The sequence below is a fragment of the Macaca fascicularis genome, chromosome 9 (genome assembly GCF_037993035.2).
Source record: "Macaca fascicularis isolate 582-1 chromosome 9, T2T-MFA8v1.1".
In the NCBI taxonomy this organism is placed as follows: domain Eukaryota; kingdom Metazoa; phylum Chordata; class Mammalia; order Primates; family Cercopithecidae; genus Macaca; species Macaca fascicularis.
The window spans coordinates 15,788,212-15,807,917 of NC_088383.1; the positions used below are offsets into that span (position 1 = coordinate 15,788,212).

At 39.2% G+C, this 19,706-nt stretch overlaps 1 protein-coding gene across 2 annotated transcripts in view; it reads left to right on the plus strand.

Moving 5' to 3' along the window:
• The window catches only part of HSPA14 (heat shock protein family A (Hsp70) member 14), a 32,498-nt gene extending 18,123 nt beyond the window's left edge, over positions 1-14,375 (plus strand). For both annotated transcript variants that reach the window (XM_045399604.2, XM_045399605.2), the window contains 4 exons: positions 9,416-9,628; positions 10,077-10,250; positions 13,212-13,282; positions 14,162-14,375. In XM_045399604.2, the coding sequence (XP_045255539.2) occupies positions 9,416-9,628; positions 10,077-10,250; positions 13,212-13,282; positions 14,162-14,240 (537 nt within the window). In that variant the 3' untranslated portion in view covers positions 14,241-14,375. The remainder of the gene's footprint in view (positions 1-9,415; positions 9,629-10,076; positions 10,251-13,211; positions 13,283-14,161) is intronic.
• Positions 14,376-19,706: the final 5,331 nt, after the last annotated feature.

Sequence of the window (19,706 nt, forward strand, 5' to 3'; positions counted from 1 at the left end):
ACTATTATTTATCCTAGTTTTGTAAGTGAAGGCACCAAGGTACAGAGATTAAGTGGCTTCCTGAAGATCACATGGTAAGTAGTAGAGCCAAGATGTAACCCAGTATCGTTCCTGTGTCTACTCATAACTAGTATACCAGGCTGCTTCCCGCTCCTTGCTTAGGAACATATTTTTAGACTTTCTAAAAAATTCAAATGTTTAGTATTTTCTTTTTTTCCCAAAATTATTTCTCTTCATTGAACATACTCTTTTTATCCATTTAAAATGAGCCAGGTGCAGTGGCTCAAGCCTGTAATGCCAACACTTTGGGAGGCCAAGGAGGGAGAACTGCTTAAGCCCAAGAGTTCAAGACTAGCCTTGGCTGTTTCATAGTGAGACCCTGTCTCTACAAAAAAAAAAAATTAGCTGGGCATGGTGGTGGGCGTCTGTGGTCTCAGCTTCTTGGGAGGCTGAGGTGAGAAGATCACTTGGGCTCAGGGGTCAAGGCTGCAGTGAGCCGTGATTCCTACCACTGCACCCCAGCCTGGGGACAGAGCAAGACCCCATCTCAAAAATAAAATAAAAATAAAATTATATGATTTTTAAAATTTTCATTATTAAAGAAGTATTCATGTAAGAAAATTCAGAAAATACCAAAAGGCAGCTGTATTTCTAACTCATGTAACTTCTATGCATAGGTGTGTTTGCTAGCTATAGTTTTGTGAATTTTTTAAATAACAGTTCTAATTCTGTATGTACAGTTTTGAATTTTGCCTAATTTATATAATATAACCAATCCCCCCCCCCCCCACATTACTATAGTCTTTATAAACACAATTTGGAATAGATTGCTAATGTCCGAAAAAAGGAAACGCACTGTAAATTTTTCACTGTGGTCCTGTTGTAGACACCTGGGTTTGGGTTTTTTCCTCCCCTGTAAGAGAATGATGCCTGTCTTTATACAGAGGCATTTATCATATTTAGGATTATTCCTTAGAGTAGATTCCCAAAGTAAAATACTAGGTCAAGAATAAAAATAGCTTAAGACTATTTTTACCTCAAGTTACTTTCCAAAAGAATTGAATTAACTAATATTCCCATCAGCAATATATAACAGTATACATTTTACTATAGCCTTGTCGACACTGAGTTATAGCATTTAAAGATAAATTTCCAATTGACTGTTGAAAAAAGATCTTTTCACTTTATATTTCATTGGCTACTAGAGTATTTTCTTTTTTCTTTTTCTTTTTTTTTTTTTTTTGAAACGGAGTCTCACTCTGTCGCCCAGGCTGGAGTGCAGTGGTGTGATATCTGCTTACTGCAAGCTCCACCTCCTGGGTTCATGCCATTCTCCTGCCTCAGCCTCCCGAGTAGCTGGGATTGCAGGCGCCAGCCACCATGCCCGGCTAATTTTTTGTATTTTTAGTAGAGATGGGGTTTCACCGTGTTATCCAGGATGGTCTCGATCTCCTCACCTCGTGATCCACCCGCCTTGGCCTCCCAAAGTGCTGGGATTACAGGTGTGAGCCACTGCGCCTGGTCAGAGGATTTTTCTTAAATGTTTATTTAATTTTGTGTCTCCTTGGTGTAAATTTTTATCTCATATTATTTGCCTATTTGATCATTTAAATCTTTTTTTTTTAAACTTGTGCAAATACTTTACATAATTGGAATATTAGCTATCATGTACAGCAATCTTTCTTTGAGGCATTTACTTCGCTGTTTAGTTTTGGTCCTGCTAGGGAGGAGTGTGTTTGACTTACTCTTGATCTTTGACTCTGTTTCCTGCAGCTGCTTTGCTTGGATGTATGGCAAATATGAAATATACTTTTCTTTTAACTTGTCTATAGTTTGACAGTTTTATGTTTTTAGTTTTTTTGATGTCTACTATGTTGTGATAAATATTTTTTGTAGTGTAGTTCAATAAGTATATATATATGTGTGTGTGTGTATATATTTATATATTTTAACACAATGTGGCAGGCATTTTGCCAGGTGTTTGAAGGCTGGGAGGCAAGTCATATGATGTTAGTAAAACAGTGGTGGAAGGTGCAGGGCTTGGAGACAGACTCACCTAAACATGAAGCCTCATGGTTCTAATAGTTCTAGACTGGGCAAAATTCTTCATTTCCTGAGCCTTACTTTCTCTTCTTATGAAAGTGATAATATTTACCTTACAAGTAAGTATTGTAAGTATAACTTACTCTATAGGGTTGCTACAAGGGTTAAATGAAATGTCTGTGGCACAGCCTGTTGCATATCGTGACAAATAAGCATCAGTTCCCTTTCTTACTCAATTGGTCATGAAGCCCCATCATTTCATTATCACCTCATAGTCCAATTCTCAGTCGCTTGAGTTGAGGCGGAGTAGTTTTAGGTTTGAAAATGTTGTTAGAGATTCCCCCTCCAGATGTTTCTAAGACACAGGCTTTTGAGAACTTAATAATATGAAATTGTCTTGTTAGTGTGTTGACCTTGGTACAGTGAGAAAACAACCCTCAACGCTCAGCGGTTTTCTGCAACACTTAGGTTACAGGTGGGCAGCTGCAGGGGGCTGCAGGTCTACTGCTGGGGCTCTTTTCCACTTCCTATTCTAGGACCCAGACCACAGGAGCAGCTGCCTGGGCCTCAGATTAGATAGGTGCATGTCAGTGCGTACACATTCAGTGTCACAGTGGGTATGACAGTGGGGCAGAGAGATATACCCCACCTACCAAGTTGTGGGAGTGAGTCGGATGGGTAATCCTCTTACAGGGAATGGGGAGTGAATGATAGGGATTTACATGTATTAGAACATTTAATCCTCACACAAGCTCCAGGAGGTAGGTGCTTTTATCTCCATTTTCAGATGAGGAAACTAAGAGGTTTCCAGAGAGGTGAAGTAATATGCCCCGCAGTCATGAGGCTGGCACTTACATGGTGAGGCAAGGACCGGAACTCAGGCTGCCTGTCTGCATCACCCGTGCTCTTCATGCTTGTGACCATTGCCTTCTCATTTTAGTACCTGGGGGTCTAGTATGAGGAGAGTTTGGCTTTTTTTGGAAGAAATTCTCTTATCTTTTGCTTGAGGGGGACAGGTTTCTGGTCTGAGAGCGGAGAGCTTCAGGGTTCCTACTCTTGAATGTGCAGACTTTTCCCTTCTTCCCTCTTGTTTTCAGCACCATGCCCCACCCCGGTTTGTGCTGTATCTTTGTATCTTAAGTTCTATCACTGTGTGTTGACGACCTCCCTCCCTGATGTGGGAGAAGGTGCAGGTGGCCACCTATTTAGGTGAGGGGAGCAGCTGGCGGTGGAGGCGGGTGCAGCCACTCCACATGTGTGTTTTCCAGCCCTTGTGTTTTCACTTCTGTGCTTCACCCTCGCTTTCTGTGGTGTTTGGTACCTGGAATCCTATGCGTCATACTACCCTGCCTTTTTTCAGTTATCTCAAACTTCATCTGAGTTACCTCTTGCTAGCTTCCAAAATTTGTTGAAATCTCAAACTCAAGATTTCTCTTCCATTTATTTTGCCTTTCTGTCTTTATACCTTCTTAAATCCCTTTGTTGTCAGCGTAGTGGGCTTTTGTGAAAGGGAGCTTAGATAAATGAATGTGGTTAATCCCTGTGTTTTAACCAAGCTCCTGGGTTCTATAGCTGCAATTTTAATAGCTTCATAGTATTTCATTGCATTGATGTACCATCCTTCATAACACCCATTCTGTATGTTGGATGTGTATGTTATACAACAGTCTTTGTAACTCAGTGGATGTCCTCAATTTCTTTAGGATAAAATTCAGGAGTAAATCCTAGATTTTAAGACTTTTAGTATTTGTTATCAAATTGCTCACCAAAAAGCAATTTACTTTCTGAGTAGATGTAAACCTTAATTGTTAACATTGTAATTTTAAAGTTCTCTTTGTTTACAGTTCTTTTCTCAGAGAGCTTCAGAATTATTTTTTTCAACTTACATAAAGTCTCATTGTTATTTTGACATAGTTGCATTGTTTATAAAATAACTTGGGATGATGTAATAACTTAGAATATTTAGTTTCCTAGTCACAAAGTTGGTGTCTATTTAAATCTTCTTTAACACTTCCTTGTTTTCTTAATATTTACTATTAAATTATTGCTGAGTGTTATGGGATTATTGCTCTTGTGAATGACATTTTTTAATACTTTAGTTTTCTAATTTGTTTTTGCTGATAAACAAGGTACCTGGTGATTTTGCTTATTTACCTTACATTTTGTCACTTTGTAAACTCTTTTAATTATTGATTTTTAATGGATTCTTCTGAATTTCCTAGGCATACATTCAAACTTATTTTACTGATTAACCCACAAATAATTATTGAGCACACCTATTCTACGCTAGGCAGATTCTAGACACCTGGGATACAGTAGTAACTATGGCAAAGTCTTTGCCTTCATAGAATGAACAATATAGTGAGGACATACAGGTAATATGAATCAGATAAAGTAATGCCCAGTTGTGATAAATATTATGAAGAAAATTAAGCAGGATAAGGGCCTAGCTAGTGACAGAGGGTGATTTTTCAGGTCAGAGCCCCCTCTGAGGAGGTGGCTTTTGATCAGAGTCCTGAATGAAGTGAAGTCATAGAACAAGCCATGTGAATATCTACCAGTGTCCCAGGCAGAGGAACAGCAGGTATAAGTGTGAGTGATGCCTGAGGAGCAGCAGGGAGGGTAACACGGGCCAAATTGAGTGAGCCAGGGAGACGGTGGACAGAGGTGAACTTGGCAAGGAAGCTAGGGCCCATATTCCCAGAAGCAGCATTGAGGCCTCAGTGTGAAGAGTTCACTGTAGATCGATGTAGGGGTCTGGATTTGGGGAGAGGGGTCTGGGCTAGAGACACATTTGTTCACACATGTGCTCTTTAAAGCTGTGAAACTGGACAAGTGTACCCACGGGGGAAGCACAGCCACAATAGAGAAGAGATCCCAGGACGGGATCTTGGGACAATTGCAAGCCAGAAGGGCATCTGGCATAGGGGATTCCCGACCAGCCAGTGAGAAGGAAGAGAACCAGGAAGACAGGCAAAAACATGTCCTTAAGGAAGGGAGAGAGCAACTGCCCTGTGATGCTGGAGGTCTAGCAGGTTGAGGCTTAACCTTCTTGAGGATTGACCCTTGGACTTGGCAATGTTGAATGGCTGGTCGGAGCAATTGTAGGGGAGCTGTGGAGAGAAATGCCTTACTGGAGCGGGTTTAATATTGGATGAATGGTGAGGTGTTGGAAACAAGTGTAGACAACTCTCAAGTTGTGTTACAAGAGCAACAGGAAAATGGGGTGGCTGGGGGTGCTGGGAGAAGATATATCTGTAAGTGGGAAGACATTTCTCTAATATGTGTCCCTTTTGTTTGAGACTCTGTCCAAAAAAAAAAGTAAGTTCTGATTATAGCAATCAAATATAAAACAAACAGAAGCCCAGGCTGGAATGCTGTGGCTCAGTGTCACATCACTGCAACCCCCATCTCCCAGGCTCAAGCCACCCTCCTGCCTCAGCCTCCTGAGTAGCCGGGACTACAGATGTGTGCCTATTTGATATATTTTTTTAGAGACAGGGTCTCTGTATGTTGTCCAGGTTGAGGTTAAGCCTCAACCTTAACCATACAGAGGGACAACCCTCTGTATGTTGTCCAGGTTGGTCTCAAACTCCTGGGCTCAAGCAGTCCACCCATCTCAGCCTCCCGGAGTGCTAGGATTACAGGCATGAGCCACTATGCCTGGCCAGAACGTAAATATTTTTGTGAATGCTGGACTTCCTTCTTTTGTTGATTTTACTAGGGGAATACTATTAGACTGTTACCAACAAACATTGATTACTGGTAATTGGTTTGAAATAGATTTTATCGGCTGGGGTCCGTGGATCACGCCTGTAACCCCAGCGCATTGGGAGGCCAAGGCGGGTGGATCACGAGGTCAAGAGATCGAGACCATCCTGGCCAACATGGTGAAACCCCGTCTCTACTAAAAATACACAAATTAGCTGGGCGTGGTGGTGCATGCCTGTAGTCTCAACTACTTGGGAGGCTGAGCCAGGAGAATTGCTTGAACCCGGGAGGCGGAAGTTGCAGTGAGCAGAGGTTGCACCACTGCACTCCAGCCTGGCGACAGAGAAAAGAAAAAGAACTAGATTTTTTTTTTTTTCTTTTTTGAGACAGAGTCTTGCTCTGTCACCCAGGTTTGAGTGCAGGGGGGCGATCTCGGCTCACTGCAAGCTCCACTTCCTGGGTTCATGCCATTCTTCTGCCTCAGCCTCCGCAGCAGCTGGGACTACAGGCACCCACCACCACGCCCAGCCAACTTTTTTGTATTTTTAGTAGAGACGGGGTTTCACCGTGTTAGCCAGGGTGGTTTCGATCTCCTGACCTCGTGATCCGCCTGCCTTGGCCTCCCAAAGTGCTGGGATTACAGGCATGAGCCACCGGATGTGGCCCCAATAAATATATTTTATCATATTGAGAAAGCTCTCTTTTTTTTTTGAGACGGAGTCTTGCTCTGTCGCCCAGGCTGGAGTGCAGTGGCGCCATCTTGGCTCACTGCAAGCTCCGCCTCCCGGGTTCACAACATTCTCCTGCCTCAGCCTCCCGAGTAGCTGGGACTACAGACTCCCATCACCACTCCTGGCTAATTTTTTTGTATTTTTAGTAGAGATGAGGTTTCACTGTGTTAGCCAGGATGGTCTCGATCTCCTGACCTCGTGATCCTCCCGCCTCGGCCTCCCAAAGTACTGGGATTACAGGCGTGAGCCTCTGTGCCCGGCCTTCTTTCCTTTCTTTCTTTCTTTCTTTCTTTCTTTCTTGAGAGGTTCTCACTCTGTCATCTGTCATCCAGGCTGGAGTGTAGTGGCACAATCACGGCTCACTGCAGCCTCAAACTCCCAGGCTCAGGTGATCCTCCCACCTCAGCCTCCCAAGTAGCTGGGACCACAGGCACATGCCACCACACCCACTTGGGTAATTTTTGTATTTTTTGTGGAGATGGAGTTTCACCATGTTGCCCAGGCTAGTCTTGAACTCCTAGGCTCAAGAGATCCGCCCACCTCGGCCTCCCAAAGTGCTGGGATTACAGGTATGAACCACTGCACTTGGCCTTTTCTATTTTTAAAGGAATTTTAATATGAAGTGGGTGTTGTATTTTTACATGTGTGTTTTTGGACACCAGTGCGATGATCTTATGGGTTTTTTTTAATATTTATCTTAAAGCTATATAATGAATAAATAATTTCCTAATATGGAACTATCATTGTATACTTGGGATATACCTTACTTGGTTATGAGGAGGTATTCTTTTTTTATTTTTCTGCAATAATTTATAATTTTTATATTATTTATGCTAACTGAGCATGAAAGGTTAGATGGACCATTTCAGGCTTCTCTACCTGACCTATATCGTCTGAACGAACTGACCCCTTTTAACATAAACACTGAAAAGGGGAGCAGTCCTAGTTTTTAGTGGCACTGGTTTAAAGGAGTGCCTTAGCTGCTTGGCTCCATCTCATCCTCTCATCTCTGGGTGAGAAGCTGTCAGTGGCCTCTTCAGGACCACTGATTATCAGTAGGTCCCAAGTCGTCTCTATGGGGAATCAGAGGCATATGATTCTCAGGCATCATCTGAACAAGGTGTCTATCATAAACTGAGTATAACAATCCTGCCCCCTAACCCTGGCTTAGTCCTTTTCTGATGTTTCTTCTTTCCACCTCCCTTCTTGTGTCCACAGAGCATGACTTGCTCTTAATAACCTCTTCTAAGGTTGTGACATTATAAGCAGAGGCAGCTGTGTCTGCTGCTTCTCCCCGCTCCTCTTCTTTTTTGCCTTTCTGCCTCTCTCACTCTTACCCTCTTTAACAACTCCTGAGATGCATTCAAAGAAATAGGGAGTTTAATCTATTTTGACTCAGGGCTTGAACTTACTTAGAAGGCCTTAGAAATGAGACATCTCAGGAAGTAATGAAGGTTAATTGGAGTTACAGGGGTGGGCCCTGATCCGATAGAATTATTGTTGTCATGAGAAGAAAGCTGGCTCTGACCGCCCTCCCTCCCCCTCCCACCAAAGTGTACCAAAAAAGAGGTCGTGTGAGGACACGGTGGGATGGTGGCCACCTACAAGCCACGAAAAGAGACCTCAGAATGGTCTACATTGCTGGTACCTGTATCTTGGATTTCCCAAAAAAAGTTGGCTGGGTGTGGTGGCACATCCCTATAGTCCCAGCTGCTGGGGAGACTGAAGCAGGAGGATCACTGGAGCATCGCTGGAGCCCAGGAATGTGAGGCTGCAGTGAGCTATGACTGTACCACTGCAACTCCAGCCCGGGTGACAAGGCAAGACTCTGTCTCCAAAAAAAAAAAATAAATAAATAAAAAGTCAATATTTTCCAAGGTTGGTTGTTTTGTTTGTTTTCTTTGTTTTTTGCATAGCACCACTTACTATTTATTAATAAAGCTTTTTTGATGTTGAATATGAGATATTTGAAAAGGCATATTCTGCATTTTTGTTCTCCTGGTATTTACCTGGGATCATAAAATTTAGAGAAGATTGCTCTTTTTACTTACTCCAAACTGATCTTTTCAAGATCTTTGCCAAGGAAAACCTACTTTAAAAAAAAAAAAATTCCTTCAGCTAATGTTCCTCATGCTCACACCTGGAGATGCATAGGGTATCCCTCATTACTTCATACTGAATGTGAAAGAGGCCTAGCTTTCATCAGTTGGTCCTCTGCCTCAGTGAGCAGTGAGATCATCCATAAAGACTGTGAAATAGGAAGTGGCTGTTGATTTCCCTTCTTAGGTTATATATTAATCCAATACTCTGAATGCCCGTGGAATCATAAGTGTTCAGTGGATGAATCAATGAGCAACTTAAGGGATTTACAATTTAAAGAAGCAATTTTATATGAAGTTCTTCAGGCAAAAGATTTTATCAATGGTATCAGCCATTTAAAATGCAGTTGTATAAAACAGCTCTTTTTCCTCAAGAAACTTAACATTCTTCTATGGTAAAGGCAAAGAAGTTTATGGCACAGTTTTCACTAAGAGAGAATAGCAATATTTGTCACAAAAATTCTTTAAGATTCAAACTTTAAAAAAAAAAAACCTTAGTACAAAATATTGATATATTTTCTATTCAAGTGACTTTGTGGTTAAGCCTCTTTTGCACAGTATTATGAACCACATATGTAGTTCTACTGTATTTTGTAATGGTGAGATTTCCTCATTTTAAATTTTGTTGTGACTAAAGAATATGTTAAATATCTATAATACATTAAATATATATGTTTATGTATTTATAGGTTAAATATAACATGTTAATATATAGGCTTTTTTTGTATTTTATCTTGACACACGATGAAGATGACTCAGTCTATTACACTTAATTTTGAGACACTGCATTCTTCTAAAAGTAAACAACTGAAAATTATTTTTATTCTCTAGGTTGTCCTTTGCGGAGGGTCTTCTCGAATCCCAAAGCTACAGCAACTGATTAAAGATCTTTTCCCAGCTGTTGAGCTTCTCAATTCTATCCCTCCTGATGAAGTGATCCCTATTGGTGCAGCTATAGAAGCAGGAATTCTTATTGGGAAAGAAAACCTGTTGGTGGAAGACTCTCTTATGATAGAGTGTTCAGCCAGAGATATTTTAGTTAAGGTATGTTTAGCTTTTCTATACTAGTTGAAGTATGTTTAGCTTTTCTATACTTTCCTTAAAAATAGTAAATTAATTGCCGTAAGTTTTTATACATAGCATGATGTTACAATAAAACCCTGTATACTGGCAGAGGTTTTAAATTTAGGTTTATAATCCTACTTTTAAGGAATGTCTTATATTCTTTTAGTTAATATTTCTCTAACCTGTTAGTTTTTTAGAAAAATAAAAGTTAGGTATAATATTAATCATAAGTTAATATAGATAGAGGTATGTTTCAATATATTTTTAAATACAGTGGAGTGGGATTTAGGATTATTTCTATTTTCTTCTCTTTGCCTAGTGTCCTGATTATCAATAAGGAATATATATCTCATTTATAATGGGAAGATTTTTTTTCAATTGTAAAGATAAATACCAAAGAGTATGCACCTTGTTTCCTGCTAACTAGGGTGTGGACGAATCAGGAGCCAGTAGATTCACAGTGCTGTTTCCATCAGGGACTCCTTTGCCAGCTCGAAGACAACACACATTGCAAGCTCCTGGAAGCATATCTTCAGTGTGCCTTGAACTCTATGAGTCTGACGGGAAGAACTCTGCCAAAGAGGAAACCAAGTTTGCACAGGTAAATACATAAAGTTAGACACATTAAACTGTTCAACTTTGCTTTCTGGATTAGATTTCAGTTCAGTATCTTAATACAAAATGTATATATATAAAGGACACCAAATACATTTTTATGAAGGATTTTATGAAGGCTCATTTCTGAAAATGAACTTGTGTATACTCATTTTTGAAAGAGGGAAGAAATAGGCAATTTTAATTTGAAAGAGTTCTGGGTATTTAGACTGCTTCTTTGTTGTGCTCTTGGCCTCCCTTGGTAGTTAGGTAAGTGGAAGGGGAGAATTTTATTTTTTGGTTCATGCTAAATGCACATTATTGTATGCATTTTATAGATGATTAAGAAGTTGGCCTGTGATAGCAAATAACCTTTATTTTCTTGGTCAAGCTAGGGTTTCTCCTCAAGTTGGTTTCATTTCTGAGCCCATGACATGCTCTTCCGATTGTGCCATGCTGCCTCTGAGACAAGATAGGTTTGCTTTTTTAAAATACCATGTGCCTATCTCATACTATATGACCCTCTGTATGCTTTACGAAGAGTGAGGTAGAGCCATGTTATTTACTTAGAAACATGTCTGAGAAATGCAGTTGCATTAAAACACACACACACACACACACACACACACACACATAGACTGCAGCACAGTATTTGTATTACAATGCCATTTGTATCTAAATAAAAAGTCTGGGCCGGGCGCGGTGGCTCAAGCCTGTAATCCCAGCACTTTGGGAGGCCGAGGCGGGTGGATCACGAGGTCAGGAGATCGAGACTATCCTGGCTAACATGGTGAAACCCCGTCTCTACTAAAAATACAAAAAACTAGCCGGGCGTGGTGGCGGGCGCCTGTAGTCTCAGCTACTTGGGAGGCTGAGGCGGGAGAATGGCGTGAACCCGGGAGGCGGAGCTTGCAGTGAGCCGAGATCACGCCACTGCACTCCAGCCTGGGAGACACAGCGAGACTCCGTCTCAAAACAAAAAAAACAACAAAAAAAAAAGTCTGGGAGCATGAGTGTGTGTGAGGAGGTGGTGTTTGAGTAGGGGTGCATTTTCAGATATCCATGCATTTATACAGAAAATATATATAGGTACTTAAACCATATTCCAGAAACTTCACAGTAGGTAAATAAGTTTGTAGGTACCAAGAGGGTTTTTTTGACTTCTGACACTTTATACTGAATTTTTTACAAACAGCACAGGACATGAGCATGAATTACTTTTATAGTACAAATTAAATATAGGTAACAAAAAAGAATGTACTTTTTTTTTTTTTTTGAGACAGAATCTCGCTCTGTTGCCCAGGCTGGAGTGCAGTGGCACCATCTCGGCTCATTCTTATTGCAAGCTCCACCTTCCAGGTTCACACCATTCTCCTGCCTCAGCCTCCCGAGTCGCCGGGACTACAGGCACCCACCACCACGCCTGGCTAATTTTTTGTATTCTTAGTAGAGATGGGGTTTTACCGTGTTAGCCAGGATGGTCTCAATCTCCTGGCCTCGTGATTCGCCCGCCTCGGCCTCCCAAAGCAGTATTGTTTTTTAAAAAATATATGCACATTCAGAGAAGTCCAGAATGCCTAGCTTTTTTGAGAAGACAGGGTGTTTATTAGTGATGAGGTATCGTGTGTGTGTGTGTGTGTAAAGAGATACATATCTTTAGTTCACATATTTAATTTTTTTTTTTTGAGACGGCAGCTTGCTCTGTCACCCAGGCCAAAGTGCAGTGACATGATTTCAGCTCACTGCAACCTCCACCCCATGGGTTCAACTGATTCTCCTGCCTCAGTCAGCCTTCTGAGTAGCTGGGACTACAGGCATGCACCACCACGCCTGGCTAATATTTGTGTTTTTAGTAGAGACAGTTTCACTATGTTGACCAGGCTGGTTTCGAACTCCTGACCTAAGGTGATCTGCCTGCCTTAGCCTCCCAAACTGCTGGGATTACAGGCATGAGCCACTATGCCTGGCCACATATTTATTTTCTAATTCCAACAAAAGAGTAATGAAAACACACACATGCATAACATGCCTGGGCTGCACCTCAGACTTACCAACTTGGAATCTATTGGTAAAGTTTGAAAAGCACTTCCACATGAATTGGTTTGTGTGTGTCTAAGAACCTTCCCATGCACCAGGTTTTTGAACTCAGATGGCAGTCCTAGTATTTCCTTCGCTCTTCTCTCACACTTCCATTACCTTTTTCTTCACATCCTCTCTGAGACTCCACAGCTGCTGCTACTATATCCTAACTTAAAGATGCCAGGAGGAGAGTTAGCCACGTAACACTGAATTTGGAAGAGAATCTTTCAGAGTTCCCATCTGTTCTAACGTTATTTTACAAATGAGTAAAACAAGGTACTTAGTATAACTTAGGTTATTAAACTTGAGCTTGGCTAAGCCTAAAGTCACTGCAGAATTCCATATCTGGTTTCTTGATATACTATTCTTTAGGAAACTGAGGAATTTTATAGTAAATTCATTACCATCTCTTACTTACAGATATAATCTTAGTTGTACAAAAGAGTTTGCCATGTTTTTAAGTAGGTGGTTTTCCAAGTGTATTTAAAATGCTTGATTTTTTTTTTAAAGTATATATAGAAAGGTTGCCAAATTATAATTTGCATGTTACTGGGAATGGCTTACTTACCAAAAAAGAAAAGTAGCCTTTATTTTCTGAGACTAATAGTACATCTTAGAAAAAATCATTTTAATCTAGGACATGACATTTAGAAGGGACAAATGCATTAGTTATCTTATGGGCCCTCCTTCTGGGGGAGACATTTCAGCTTAACAAAGCTTCACTCCTATTCTCTGAATTCTGATTCAGTGGTAGGAGAATTGAAAACTGCCCTATTTTAAAAAGGTTTGTTTCAGTGGTAAATAAGCTTTGGTCCATTGCAATAATTGATACATCAGTTCATTTATGTCAAAATGCTGAATTCTCTTCATATTGTTTTTGCATAAACAGGTTGTACTCCAGGATTTAGATAAAAAAGAAAATGGATTACGTGATATATTAGCTGTTCTTACTATGAAAAGGTAAAAAAATTAAACTTCTGTTGTTAAGAAAATTCAATTTGATACTTGACTATTTTTTGATTTTATTGATTTTTTCACTGTCATTCTAGAAAAAACATTAAAAACCTACAGAGGTTTTTATCAGTGAATTACATTTTTTGCCCCCAAAATTACTATATTTTACAAAGAAAAGTCATTTCCATCTTGAATATTTTAGGAATTCTTTATTTGGCTATCATCAACCTAAGAAACTGATGTGTGCTCAGTTGAGATGTAATTTACCAATTTCTAGTATAATTTTCTAAAGTTTATATAACTGTTACTATTTGCCCTGTGAAAGGGTAAGTTTGTTTCTTTATTGCTAAATTTTCTAAGAAATTTAGAAAATTTAAATGCAAAATTTTTCTAAGAAAAATAATTTACGAATTAAATTCAGCTATTGCCATTTTCCTAACCACAAGCTATCCATACTACTATGTATTACAAGTAAATCCTTTCCAAATTAAACTTAAAAGACAACTTACTCCATAAACGATACATAGCAAGAATATAGAATTCATCAGGGTGAGTTTGCCTTGACCTAGTCTTGAAAATAGCATGCTGCATCTGGAGCTTATATAAAGTCTTAAACCTAAGGTGTTTGTCATCATGGGTTTTCAAGAAATATAACCATGATCTTAGTGGTCTGGAAGGAAGTTCCTAAGAATAACTAGCTAAATATAACATATGATACTTACTAAATTTACAGACAGTGAGATTGTGTGTATTCTTTACATTAATACCCTTCTTTTGAAAATTAAAATTAACCCTTGTTTACTGAAAGCCCTCAAGTAACTTGTTACAGACTTTGTTTTTATAACATGAGCTTATGAAATGTTCTTTATTTTTTTGTCTGTTTAGGGATGGATCTTTACATGTGACATGCACAGATCAAGAAACTGGAAAATGTGAGGCAATCTCTATTGAGGTAGCATCTTAGTGTTCTAGAGAAATCAAGAATTTTTATAAACAAGAATATCAACATTTGGTTTTGCATATAAGTGGCGTTTGTATTAAAATACTTTTTCAATGAACTGTATAAACTATGTTTTATTAAACTACAATATATCAGTAAGTGTTGCAACCCTTCTTTGTTTTTGATGTACAATAACCTCTTATTACTGGGAAATATATGGAAGTTTTTTTTTATCATGAAGCTGCTTAGAATTAAACTGAGTTGGTTGAAAGAATTTTCTATGACATTTAATTTTAAAAGATCTTCTATTGGTTCTTGTTAGATAACCAAGAAAACAATTAAAAGTCATTGACATTAATTGAAAAAACTTGCAGGACCATATACAAAGTAAGATGCCTTTTTTTGTTTGTTTTTGTTTTTAGAGACAGGATTTTGCGCTGTCACCCAGGCTCAAGTGCAGTTGTGGGATCATATCTCACAGCAGCCTCGAACTGCTGGGCTCAAGCAGTCTTCTTGCCTTAGCCTCCCATGTGGCCGGGACTACAGATGTGCACCATCACACCTGGCAAATTTTTTTTTGTTCTGTTTTGTTTTTTTGGAGAGATGGGTCTTGCTATGTTGCCCAGGATGGTCTCAAACTGCTGGTCTCAAGTGATCCTCCCGCCTTAGCCCCCCAAAGTGCTGGGATTACAGGCATAAGCCACAGCCATTTTTTAAGTAAACTGATAAACTCAACAACTAGGAGAGGGGCTTTTACTTTTTACAGTTTTGTTTAGTTTATTTCTTTCCTCTAACAAACATGTTTTTCTTTTGAAATTAAAAGATCTCTTTAGGGCAGGGCACGGTGGCTCACACCTGTAATTCCAACACTTTGGGAGGCAGAGACAGGTGGATCACTTGAGGCCAGGAGTTCCAGACCAGCCTGGCCAATGTGGTGAAACCCCATCTCTACTAAAAATACAAAAAATTATTTGGGTGTGGTGGTGTGCGCCTGTAGTCCCAGCAACTCCGGAGGCTGAATCCCTTGAACCCAGGAGTCAGGGGTTGCAGTGAGCCAAAATCATGCCACTGCACTCCAGCCTGGGCGACAGAGTGAGACTCCATCTCAAAAAGAGAGAAAAAAGAGAAAAAGAGAGAGAAAAAAAACCTCTTTAGTTTGAAGAGAAGGCTAGCCACATTCTGTCTACCAGAGAATATTCACTAGAGCCCTGAGATCCTCAGTGGGTTCCAATGAAAACTTATTCATGTTGGCTGCTATGGAGTTAGTTGGTAGTACTCTTCTAAAAGTTTTTAAAGATCCAGAAACAAAACTTAAATTTTTTCATCATTATTTTACATCAAATTATTGACAGAACTATGAAGAGAATTCAGATATGATTTTAAGTCCACAGAGTCTTTAAATACAGAAGCAGCTTTAAAGGTGTACTCTTTGTCCTAAGTTAGTAGTTATTTCTTAGGATCTTTTTCCAAAGTTATAGAAAATTTGAAATAAAAGTGATTTTGGTATAAGCAATTCAGTGGCTTCAGAACATAGGAAAACACCAACTGAACTAGTTTTACTGCTAAGTCTACATGCTTTCAATTATGCTTTGAAAAACTGTTTTAGGATCTTATTTTGTGGTTATTGTTAGCTTTTAAAATAGATCTGGGATGCCAAACTATGTCCAGTGATTCAGATCTATCTCACCCCTGTTTTCGTAGATAAAATTTTATTAGAACACAGTCACACTCTAATTGTATATGTGCTGGCTGTGGCGGTTTTCACATTACAGTGGCAGAGATGAATAGTTGCACAAAGGCTGTATGGCCCACAAAGCTTAAAATATTTACTGTCTGGCCTTCTGTATAAAAAATTTGACACCTGAAGTAGATTATTGAAACTTATAGAATAAAATAACTTATTCTAAAGTTTTCTTCCATATTTATTTAATCCTTTACTTACTTGGCTCCTTTCCCCACTAGATTATTAAGCATTTGTGAGAGCAGAGACTCTGAGTCTTAATCACCATTTTGCCTCGGCCCCTACAATAGTACATGAGCATAGTGGGTGTTCATAAGTGGTTATCAAATAAATGAATTATATGGAAGAAAAAATAATGTCATCTTTGTATGCTACAGGACAATGGCCAGTGAGTACATCTTTTGTATATTTTATGGTTTGTTTAGAAACATAAGGAAGGAAAGGAATAGCACTGCTGACCTTATTGGTCAGCTTTGCATGTTTGTTTGGTTGTTTTCCCCTAGACTTACCCAATTTGAAATTGTCATCAATAAGTCCTCTACTGCCTAATGAAATTCTTCCACATTTTCTCGTACCCTCAGGTGACAAGCTTTTTCCTTGTGAATTTTTGAAAGATTTGCCAACAAATTTTTCTAGTTTTTTTTTTTTATTTTTCAAGGTGAAAATAGCTTTAATTTTTTTCTGTTTATAAGAATGATACATAGTCAATATAAAATTCAAATTCCAAAAGAAAAAAATATAAAACATTGTTTATTCTACCATCCAGAATAGTAACTGTAAAAATTTTTGGTGAGTACCTTGATAATCTTTTCATGTACTTCCCAGTTATCTTTGTTACATCATATGTATGTCATAGCAAAGATAATTAGGAAGTACATAAGATACATGAAATTTAAATATATTCATGAAATGCAAATATATTTCATGAAATTTAAATATGTATATATTTAAATAATGTGGGGAAGTCAAGTAAGTGAAGTATTACATAAATATGGAAGAAAATTTTTGAAGAAGTCATTTTATGTTAGAAGTTTCAATAATCTACTTCAGGGGTCAAATTTTTTATATAAAAGGCCAGATAGTAAATATATACATATTTAAACTTAAACACTTTTACCACCAAAAGGTTATGTCAAATTATAGTTTTGCCTATTTACATCTGACATTGTCTGAAGAACAGAGCCAAATATAAAAATAGGAAGAAATACCTGATGTGAAAGTCTCAGAACGTGTCTTAGTTTGGACTGCTATAATAAAGTACCATAGTCTGGGGGTGGCTTGTAAACATCAGAAATGTATTACAGTTCTGGAGGCTGGAAGTCAGATCAGGTGCTGGACCAGGCTGGAAGCGTGGCTGGGTTTTGATGAGGGCTCCCTTTTGGGTTGCCAGCTATCTTTATAACCTCACACGAAGGATAGAGGAAGGATAGAGGGCGAGAGAGCTCTGAAGGGTCCCTTTTGTAAGGGTGCTAATCCCATGCATGCAGGCTCCACCTTCATGATCTAATCACCTCCCAAAGGCCCTGCCTCCCAATACCATCACCTTGGGGGTGAGGATTTCAACACTGGAATTTTTCAGAGATGCAAATGTTCAGTCCTTAACAGGAGGCCACAAAATATTCATCACAAACTGAAAGCTTTTATATGTATAAGAATTCTTAAAAGTACCAGAGCATAAAAGTTCTATGAGAAAAATCACGATATCTAAAATGATGAGTGACCATATAATATAATACTGTTATTTGCTTGAATTCATTATCTCATTTTAAAATTTTGATCTCATCACAATTCCATGAATAGTTGTACTGTGTAGAGAGTAATATGGCATGTGTTATTTCTGTTTTCCAGATAATAGATTGAGAGCAGTTAAGTAAGTTATCCAAGGTCTCACAGTAAATAAATGGTGGATTTCGAACTAACATTCAGATGCTTATTTTGTAAACTTAATTTTTCTTGATTGCTTACTATTCTAAGCACATTACATGCATTATTTCATTTAAATTCACATTCTTAATCTAGTGTTCATTCTACGATTCTTTGCCTCTCAGAAGAGAACGTTTATTTCAGTAGAAGAGGAGACACTCCAGAAATCATGTGGTTTTTGTGAAAAAAATACTGGGAAAGGGTCATGACTCTCTACTTTTCCCTTGAGGACTCTGGTGTGTGTCTCTCAGTGGCTTTTTATTTCTCTCTCCATTTATAGCCAGGATTTACCAAGACCCTCAAATATTTCAGTCCCAGGACCCCTTTACAGTCTTAAAAATAACATTTGGAGAACCCAAAGAGTTTTTGCTTGTTACATATACATAAAATGTAATTATATAACTATATAAGTAGTTACCATATGGAAATTAAAACCAATTTTAAAAATTATTTCTAAGTAACATAAAAGTTAATATGAATAACATTTTTATGAGAAATAACTTTTCTAAGACAAAAATTTAGTGGCAAGGGTGATATCTGGGGTTTTATTTTTTGTTTTTTGTCTTGAGACAGGGTCTTGCTCCGTTGCCCAGCCTGGAATGTAGTGGTTTGATCATAGCTTACTACAGCCTCAAACTCCTGGGCTCAAGCGATCCTCCCATCTCAGCTTCCTGAGTAGCTGGGACCACAGGCACGTGCCAACACGCCCAGCTAATTTTTTATTAGGGTTGCCCTGGCTAGTCTCAAGCAGTTCTCCTGCCTCAGCCTCCCAAAGTGCTAACATTATACGTGCGAGCCACTCTGCCTAGCCAAAAGCAGTATTTTGTATTTTTTCAAGTCTCTTTAATGTCTGGCTTAATAGAAGATAGCTATGTTCTGGTATCTGCTTCTTCGTTCAACGTGTTGCAATATTCAAATTGTGTAACCTCTGGAAAATTCCACTGTGTACTCATGAGCCAAGGCAGGCAGGGAACATGTTGGTCTGAAAATAGTTCTGTGCTCATGAACCCTCTGAAGGGTCTTGGGGTCCCCATTACCATACCTGGAGAATTCCTGCTCTAGATAGTAAACACGGTGCTGAACGTTGGACAGACAGGACCTCATCTATGCGCTGGAATGGATGAGATTCAAGACGAGAAACAAAGGAAACACTGAATTTACAAAATGGTGCCATACATTCATTACGTAAGTTTTTACTGAAACTAATCAAGACCAAAGAACAAAAACTAGACAAGATAATTGCAAATTTTGATAAGTGCTTTTTAAGGATTCCAAGTAGGGCTAAAGAATTAGGTAACATGCGAGGCCTCTGTCAATAGGTGGCGTTTAAGCTGAGACCCAAGTGATCTGAAGGTAGCCATGTAAGGAGGGGAAGGAGCCTGTCCTCTGAACCGGAAAGTAATTTACAGCTGCCTTCAGTGATTTGCTTTATCCGCTGCTCCTCTCACTGGGAAGTCAGCTCCCTGAGGACTGGGTCTTTTGTCTTTCTCATCCGCTGCTATATTCCCAGCACCTATCAGGTGCCTGGCACATAGGAGATGCACAGTAAAAGATTTCTGGGTGAGTGGGGCCGAGGAAAGGCCTGGAGAATAATGAGTAAAGGGGAGTGGCACAAAGTGAGGTTAGAGACAGGATTCCAATCACTGGAGGGTTGAGTTTTATTCTGAATGTGCTGGGAAGTACTTAAAGCGGGGGGAAAGGCCTGTTCCTCTTTATATTTTAGGGTCATTTTTTCAGCTGCCTAGAAAATGGATTGAATGGGAGCAGTGGTGGAAGTGAAAACAGTTCAGCTGTTGTAGGACTTCAGTCGAGCAATGATGGCCTGG